At 42.1% G+C, this 7,910-nt stretch overlaps 1 protein-coding gene across 5 annotated transcripts; it reads left to right on the top strand.

Annotated features, from left to right (window-relative positions):
- The first annotated feature begins 46 nt into the window (after nucleotides 1–46).
- FAAP24 (FA core complex associated protein 24) lies at nucleotides 47–5,112 on the top strand. Of its 5 annotated transcripts, XR_013226535.1 has the most exons (6): nucleotides 47–183; nucleotides 1,213–1,339; nucleotides 1,951–2,090; nucleotides 2,960–3,112; nucleotides 4,126–4,553; nucleotides 4,673–5,112. XR_013226535.1 is itself a non-coding variant. In XM_077310165.1 (5 exons), exons 2-5 carry the CDS (start codon nucleotides 1,231–1,233, stop codon nucleotides 4,372–4,374), a joined length of 651 nt encoding a protein of 216 aa, XP_077166280.1. In that variant the 5' UTR covers nucleotides 47–183; nucleotides 1,213–1,230; the 3' UTR covers nucleotides 4,375–5,112. The 5 variants fall into 5 exon arrangements, 4 of the variants coding, with proteins under 4 accessions (XP_077166280.1, XP_077166282.1, XP_077166281.1 ...); XM_077310165.1 differs by having other exon boundaries at nucleotides 4,126–5,112; XM_077310166.1 differs by lacking the exon at nucleotides 47–183 and adding an exon at nucleotides 634–645 and having other exon boundaries at nucleotides 1,210–1,339; nucleotides 4,126–5,112.
- The last annotated feature ends 2,798 nt before the right edge of the window (nucleotides 5,113–7,910 follow it).

Below are 7,910 nucleotides of genomic sequence, written 5' to 3'. Positions count from 1 at the left end.
CGCTCGGCTTGCTCGCCTGACTCCTCCCCCTTAGCAACGAGCAGCCATTATTGCAAGCCCCGCCCCCGTCCGCTTGGTGCTGATTGGGCGGCGGGGGCGTTCGTCTTTTGGGCGGCTAAAAGTAAGAGGAAATTATAACAGGCGTCTGGAGTGGAAACTGGCAGGGGAAGGTTTGCATAGCAGGTAAATGACATCCTGTTCAACCTCTTTTTAAGTAAAAGCGCGTTTCTTCTTCGGGCACCAGCGTCCCCTACTTGTGAATGTTAATGTACATTCATTTTTAGAAGTTGGGAATACTTTTATTTTTCTATGTTAAGTAAATTGTATTCCTTTTTAAGTTGCTTTTTACTTTGTATTTTGCAGTTCCATCACTCTCTAATGTTATTGTTGTTATCATGTTAAATTTATTGTTGTTATCACCTATTGTTATCATATGTTATCTGTATATTTTTCCTGTTTCCTGTAAACCGCCCTGAGCCTTCCGGGGAGGGCGATATATAAATATATAATAAATAAATATGTCATTTGTGAATGTAGAATGTTGTTGGTGGCACAGTAAACAGTTACACAGCTTATGCTAGGGTGTTTGTTAGTAATAGCCTGTTTAATGAACGCCATGTTTTTCATAATAGCTGGTTTGCATAGTAATGCTTTTTAATAGCTTGCCTAAGTTGCAAAATTTTAATCATATTGCTTTTGGTGGCTGCTGCAGGGCATCTTGAGAAGTGTGTCTGAACCTCTCTCCCAGGATAGTGTTTTTGCAACACAAGGGATGCTTTTATGGGTCTCTGGCCTTTTAATAAATGCATACTTGCTCTGTTTCCCTCCTGGAAATTGCTGTACCTGTTTGATTTCTGCATTTTATGAAGCAGGAAAAGTGTGTTGTGTCCTCCAAAAACAAAGAGAAGGATCAGTTCACTAGTGGAGGGCAAAATATTTGTTTGTTTGTTTATATACTGCCCTTCCCTGGGGTTCATTTCATTTCAAAAACTTCCTCTTATGTTCCCCAGTCTTCTACCTGAGTGTTCGTCTTATTTTTCCTGCTACTTGGGTGCTAGTGGCATAGACTATATATGCTACAATGCAGATAGGAGTACTGTTTAAAAGAAGGTGCTTGTCCTATCTTCCTGTCATACTGCGTTTTTAAATTTATGTCCCTGTATTTCTAAAACTTATGCATGCTTTCTTTTTATTTTTCCTTGCACACTTCAGTGCTGGGGTTGAAGAAAAATGACAAATGAATCCACTCCTATCCGAGCAGGGGCTGTAAATGTGCCTTTGGGGCATGTGATTGGCAATGAGAAATGGAAAGGATCACAGGTTGCTCTGGGAATGCAAGGTAAATGTGCAGAATGGAGCCTGTGTGGTATAGTCATTGGGGATCTTGGGCTAGGCCTTAGAAGATATAAGAATCCCATTGTGTCCCAAAGCTCCCTGTTTGACATTTGGCCAGTCTCGCCTTCTCAAGCTGACCTATTTGACAGGGTGTATTGATAAAGGGGAAGAGGATAGAGCCCTGTATATTGCCCTGAGATCCTCGAGGAAAGTGTAGAACAAAAATAAAAGGATTGTAAATAAACTGTTAAGGAGAAAAACACAACAACTTTTGCTTGGTTCTTGTTATTTAAGCAGGTTTTCTTTTGGTTTTCTGTGCACTGCCAGCCCAGTGACAAAACCAAGTGTTGTAATGCCCTATCTTGGAACTTGGTATAATGCATGCATTTTTAGAACACTGCACAAACATATTGGCTTTACTCAGCTACAGGATATAGTTTTCAGTGAGGTGGCAGTCCTGAATATGCTTCATAGGAAGTAAATCCAGTTTTAAGTTCACAAAATGTGGTTAAATACCTTAGTGAAAATGTTTCAATAGAAATGTCTGTCAGGCAGTCTACATTAGTTCTGCAATTGTTATACTCTTTTTTTTTCCTCTCCTTGTATTTTTTCAAGGAAAAGTTAAGTTAATTTTAGAAGATGGCTTAGGAACTGTGGACTTCCATCTTTCAAACAAAACTTGTGTTCTTTATATATCTGAAGCTGACCTGGTAGCTGGTAATGGCTTCAAACGACGACTCGTTCGCTTTAGAAATGTAAGTACCATCTGTTAGACTAGCGCCCAGTTTATTAAAAACGCCCTCTCATCATCAACAGGGTAGGACTGATTTCTCTGAAGTAGCAACCTATCGAAAAGCTGCACTTTTTCTTTGATGGCTTAATGTTCTTTGCTAAGTCATTATATTGTAACTTCAAACACCATTAAAGGTTACCTAGGTAAAGGTATCCCCTGTGCAAGCACCGAGTCATGTCTGACCCTTGGGGTGACGCCCTCTAGCATTTTCATGGCAGACTCAATACGGGGTGGTTTGCCAGTGCCTTCCCCAGTCATTACCATAGAGGTTATCTATCTATACTTAAAATAACTTCTTAGAATGTATACAAATATAGATACTTAATTCTTGCTTCTTTTTGTTTTAGCAAAGTCTATTTAGAATGATTGCTATTTTCTCATACACTTGAAAACGTTTTGGCCCTCAAACAGTACTCCTATCCTTGAATCATATTTGCACTTCTGTGACGTTAAACATTCTTGCCATTCTCAGATGCTTTTGTGCCTGGGCTTCAGTAAACTGGGTTAGACAGTGTCAAGTCATCACAGGGCCATATTATTACAACTTTATATTCTCAGTCTTTAGACTCCCTTCGTAGCATGCTTCCTTGAGAGGCCAGGTTTGTCCTATTTATATGTACAGCAACAAACTCTGTGATCTTTTTGGTAAAGTCCAGCAAATGTTGCTATATATTTCAGGTCACATCTGAAACAGTCTTCCATCTCAGGCAGCTGGTTGTTTCCTCTCAGTGTCTGTGGAACAGGGCCTTGCCATGCAGGTTTCAGCATAATGTTAAGAAATGCCAATAATCTTCTTTGCTCCCCTGACTTCTCTTCCTCTCTGTGTTTCAGGCCAGCAGTCTTCAAGGAATTGTCATAGTTGAGAAAACCGAGATAAGTGATCAGTATTTCCCTGCAGTGCAGAAATTTGTTGTTTTGGAACTTGGAATGACATTACTTCCAGTGGCCAACCAAGGAGAAGCAGCACAACTTATTATCCAACTAGTAAGTACTTCTTGAGAAGTGGTGAATATTGATGATGATTTGTGTTGTTCTTTAAAGGGGCACATGACCTGAATAAGAATATGCATATTATGCAGAACAGAGGTAGCAAGCTAGGAGAGAAACAGCAGTGTTACTTAATGTGGCTATGAATGCCTTGATATTTCAGTTTTTGTTGGTGTTTGACTCAAGAAGTTGTATATTTGTTAGGTGATGTTGGCGATCTCTCAAACATGTCAGTTTTTGAAGTTTTCTTTGTGAAATCATATTTGAACTTTTTTTTCCCTCTGCAGTTATAGGAGGTATAACTGGGTTGTTAGCCAGTCGGTGAAGCCCTCCCCATCTAATTCTTGGAGGTCTTGCAGCCTCAGGTGAAATGGCAGCTGCCCGCAATGAAAGCATAGTAGCAGAAACAGAAAATAGAAAACTAAAAGGCATGGTTAATTTTAAGGAGTTCACAGCCCACTGGCTTAGGCTTCAGGAGAGGATTAGACAAATGGACCTATCCTCTGCTGTTACTAATGCTAACTCAATGGAGCATCCCCCTTAAGACCCAGGGGATAAATAAGAGACAACATTCGGACTTTGTGAGTCACTGCATAGATCTGACTGGCTTTATAAGGCTGTACTACATGGGAACCTTGGTTAGAAACAAGAGAAGCAAACTAGAAACAGGACCTGTGAAAAAGCCACAATAGGGGAGGGAATTTAACCCGTCTCTTGCATATAATTTCCCAATCTAAATTCTATCCCTCCCATACCGGAAACACTTTGCCTTTGATTGTATTAAATGGCAGTTCAAGGGAGGTATATGGAGAAAATATTTCACACGCACATGCACACACGCAGGGTTTTGCTTCCTTTATTTAGCCAATTCCTGACGCAGCCCAAGGAACAAGAATAATAGGTCCCCCGGCACTTCATCTAGCTGCCTGCTGAAGCTCAGTCATGTGTGGGAGCTGGTGGTCACTAAATCCGCTAGAGGGTGCTAACCCTGCACCCACTTTCCTTTTCAGGTCCAGGAGCAAGCTAAAGATCGAGCCAGCAACCCGTTCCTCACCAAGAAGGGATCTCAGCTCTTGGAGGCTTCTGTGTTCCAGACAGTTCAGCAGATTCCAGGAGTGGGGAAAACGAAAGCGTTGCTGCTTCTGGAACAATTTGGGAACATCCACCAACTTTGTAATGCGACCCAGCAGGAGCTTGAGCAAGTCGTTGGGCGCGCCGTAGCACAACAGATCTATACGTTCTTTACCCAGGCCAAGTAATGTCATCTTGTAGGCATGAAAGGGGAGCATCTTGGGAGAAGTGGTTCACTCTCAGAAATCAGACTGCTCGATTCATTCCGGAGGAATACGCAGCTGGATTTTGCTTCATCTGATCGGAGGTCTTTAAACGCTCCTTGCTGCATCGTCTCTGCAGGTTCGATGCAGAGTTTAAACCAGGGGTAGTCAACCTGTGGTCCTCCAGATGTTCATGGACTACAAATTCCCATGAGCCCCTGCCAGCAAATGCGGGCAGGGGCTCATGGGAATTTGTAGTCCATGACCATCTGGAGGACCACAGGTTTGACTAACCCTGGTTTAAACGACCAGGATGCCTAGATATACCATGCAGGAAAAGGATTGCGTCCCAGCCCTTCATGGATAGCGCTTGAAGTACAGATACAGCACTGCATGCCAAGGGTAGCTACATAACGACATTTCTTTTGTCGAGCCAATTCTCCCTCCATTGGGAGAAAAAATTTGGTTAGCTTTTGATGGGATATAGTAGAAACTGAGCGTTGTTAGGAGCTGTAAGAGTCAAGTGCATGTCATAAATTACTCAAACGGAGGAGAAAAGAAGTGGGTTGCAGGGTTAACTGAGAAAAAAGGGTCTGGGAGGCTGAATTGTCCGCTGCATAAGGTATAAAATGGCATGAAATACAGCCCCCTGTTCAGGGATGTTCTATTCTTGAAAATGCTAATCATGAAAAATAAAATACAAACTTATTCAGTGTTAGCTTATATGAGACTCCTGCTTTTCATGTTGAAGAAGGGGGGGGAACCATTTGCCTACTGGATAATTAGATCTAAAAAAGTAGTGTAAGCTTAGAAGAGGGTCCCAATTCAGAATCTTAAGCAGGGGAGAGAGAAGGTAATATATTTCATGGGTGGGGCTAGGTATGCAGAGTCATTGTTCTCATATTAGCATTGCCCTGGAGTCTGAGATGAGCAAATTTGCGTGTGGCAGAGGTAGTTCACCTGTCTGACTACCTTGTGAATTCATTACGTAATCTCCCAGAACAGTGTGGTGGTGGTGTTTAAGGGCACAGGCAGGCACAAGGACCAAGTATGCATCTCCATCGACCTATAAAAACAAAATTGCAGTCTTGTGCAGCCTTAGTTTTTGCAGGGGAGGGAGAGGTATTTTTTCTTTCAGCTCCAATTTCTCCTGTTTGAGACCTGCCCCTCCATGCTGTGATGTTAGCATTTTAAAGGGGGGGGGGAAGTCTTTTTAAAAGTCCTTTCCTGATGAAGTCCCAAAGGAGGGGGGTTATTGCAGATAACAAAGCAAGAGTGGAAGTTCAAGTTTTTGGACTCATTTGCTCTTCTCCTGCAAACTGAAGCTGCTTATGTCTGCCATTTGCATTTTAAAGATGGGTGGTTATGTGTGATCATCACTTCTTCTGCACTTCCAGTTGTGCACCTAGCATGTTCTATTATCATTCTGCCTTAAGACCAGTAATCTGCATAAACTAGAATATTAACCTTGCAGTAGACTACTCAAATTATAGAGGCAACATGCCATAAATGAATACAGCTGAAGCATACTCATTTCTAGGTGTAACTCGGGATGGGGAACATGGCCTCTGAGTGCCTTGGTGTCTGTAAAATGCATTGGAGCACATACTGTACGCATTATTTAAGCCCACAGAGTTGCTACATGAAAACCTCTCTTAAAATGCTCCCTTTCCTGATGGAGGGAAAGGTTACTGGATGCTGCAAGAAAGGAAAAAAAGCGCTTGTAAGAAAGTGTCCTGATCTGTGTGGCAAGGGAACGCATGTGAATTATTTGCCCTGCTTGTCATGCGGGACAGTGTAGAGAAACTTCCATTTGGTCTTAACTGCACTAAAAATTATACAGACCAGCCTCCCAGCATCAAGAGACGCTCTGGGTGGCCTTTTTAAACACCAGTCCCTTTCAAAAGTTATTCTGTGATGAGGTATGGTTGAATGCAAGTTCTATTAGGCAAAGATCTTGTTTAGGTCTTTGTTTCCCAGGTGCAGTCATGTGGCCAGGAAGAGCAGAGTGCCCATTTCGTAAGAAATTAAAGGACTTATAGAGCATAGAGAGGTGCACAAAAACCTCAGCCCCTTCAATTAAAGAATTAGGTCTTAGAAACTGTTTATTAATAGCTCTTTAAGTTGATTCTATCATCTTCTTTGGGAAGCATTCCTTGTTATTAACATTACTTTGTTGGATTTGCATGCGCTGAAGTCAGCGGACAAATAATTCTCTACAGTAAGCGGAAGAGTTTTGAATGACTATTATTAGGGCTTCTGCGGCTGATTCATCGAATTAAGGCTCCTAGTTAAGCAGATTTGCCCGAGGGAATCAATTCTCTCAAGCAACGTTGCGAAACCAAGAGGCATAAACTCCCTTTTCAGGGTGGTGCTGGTCCTTGTTCATTGTTATCATTTCAGCTGTCATCCACATCTGATCTGCACACCTGGGAATCTCCTTTACATAAACCGATCTTATTTTAGGTGACAGGCAAGGAAACCTGCTGTATCAGTGGAACACGAAAAATTGCTTTTTCAAAAACTGCTGGAGTGCTACCAAACCAGAATGCGTGGGTGGTTCTGTGGGTGATTCAAGCCACAGGTATTATGTATTCCTTTATGCTGAGTCACGGCTTTGTGGTACTCAGAGGTTATAACCCGCCTCGCCCAACCATCGCTCACTCACTGTAGTTCTACTTGGTGTTCTTATTCAGAGGAATGCATGAAAGGGCAGGGGGGGAATGATACATCTCTGTATTGCTTGCAGTCCAAATTTTAGAGATATCCTGGTATATGCAATTGCTTCATGAGCATGCCTGGCCATACATTATAGGTTTGAATCCAGGCTTCCTTATTTGCTATTGCAAAAAGGTCCATGATTTAATACTGGCTACTAGGCATTTCAGGTAAGCCAAAAAGTAGCTGAATCAATACTGATTTGGGTACTTTTCAGACCAATCCAAGCCAAAAAGTCCATCCTCCGCAGTTAAATAGGCTAAATCGTGATTCAGCCTTAATTTGGCCCGGTTAAATGGCCCTGCCCTCTGACTTTCTCAGGCGGAGAGCCCCTGTCAAACAGCTACTAATGACAAACGCACCATTCTGAATGCCTCTTGCCTGAGCCATATGGGAGGGTGATATAAAAATCTAAGAAATAAAACCTTACAGGGTAACTATAGCTCTGACATGACATCACCTTCATTCACCACTTTGCATAACTACTGTTGAGTGCTTTTATTTGCACCAACACTAGAAATTCTTAAATCCAACCCTCGTGGGTTAGAGCAGAACCCCATGATTTGACTTTGTTTGTCAGCTAGGAATTAAAAAAAAAATTGTTCACAGTGCAGTAAGCTGAGCCAAGCATAAGCAAGAAGGAAATTCACAATCCTTCAGATTCTTCCCTTCATGCCTTTGCAGGAGTCATCAGAAGGGCAAATCATGGCTGTCTTGTCCAGATGCAATGAAAGGACAGAGATGCCCTCAGGTACACATACCTCCCCAGAAAGTTCAGCTCTGGTCACTTTAAAAAAAGAGAA

This window comes from Paroedura picta, chromosome 14 (assembly GCF_049243985.1).
Source record: "Paroedura picta isolate Pp20150507F chromosome 14, Ppicta_v3.0, whole genome shotgun sequence".
NCBI lineage: Eukaryota > Metazoa > Chordata > Lepidosauria > Squamata > Gekkonidae > Paroedura > Paroedura picta.
The sequence above is the reverse complement of the archived record's forward strand: the minus strand, read 5'-3'. Positions and strand labels throughout refer to the sequence as shown.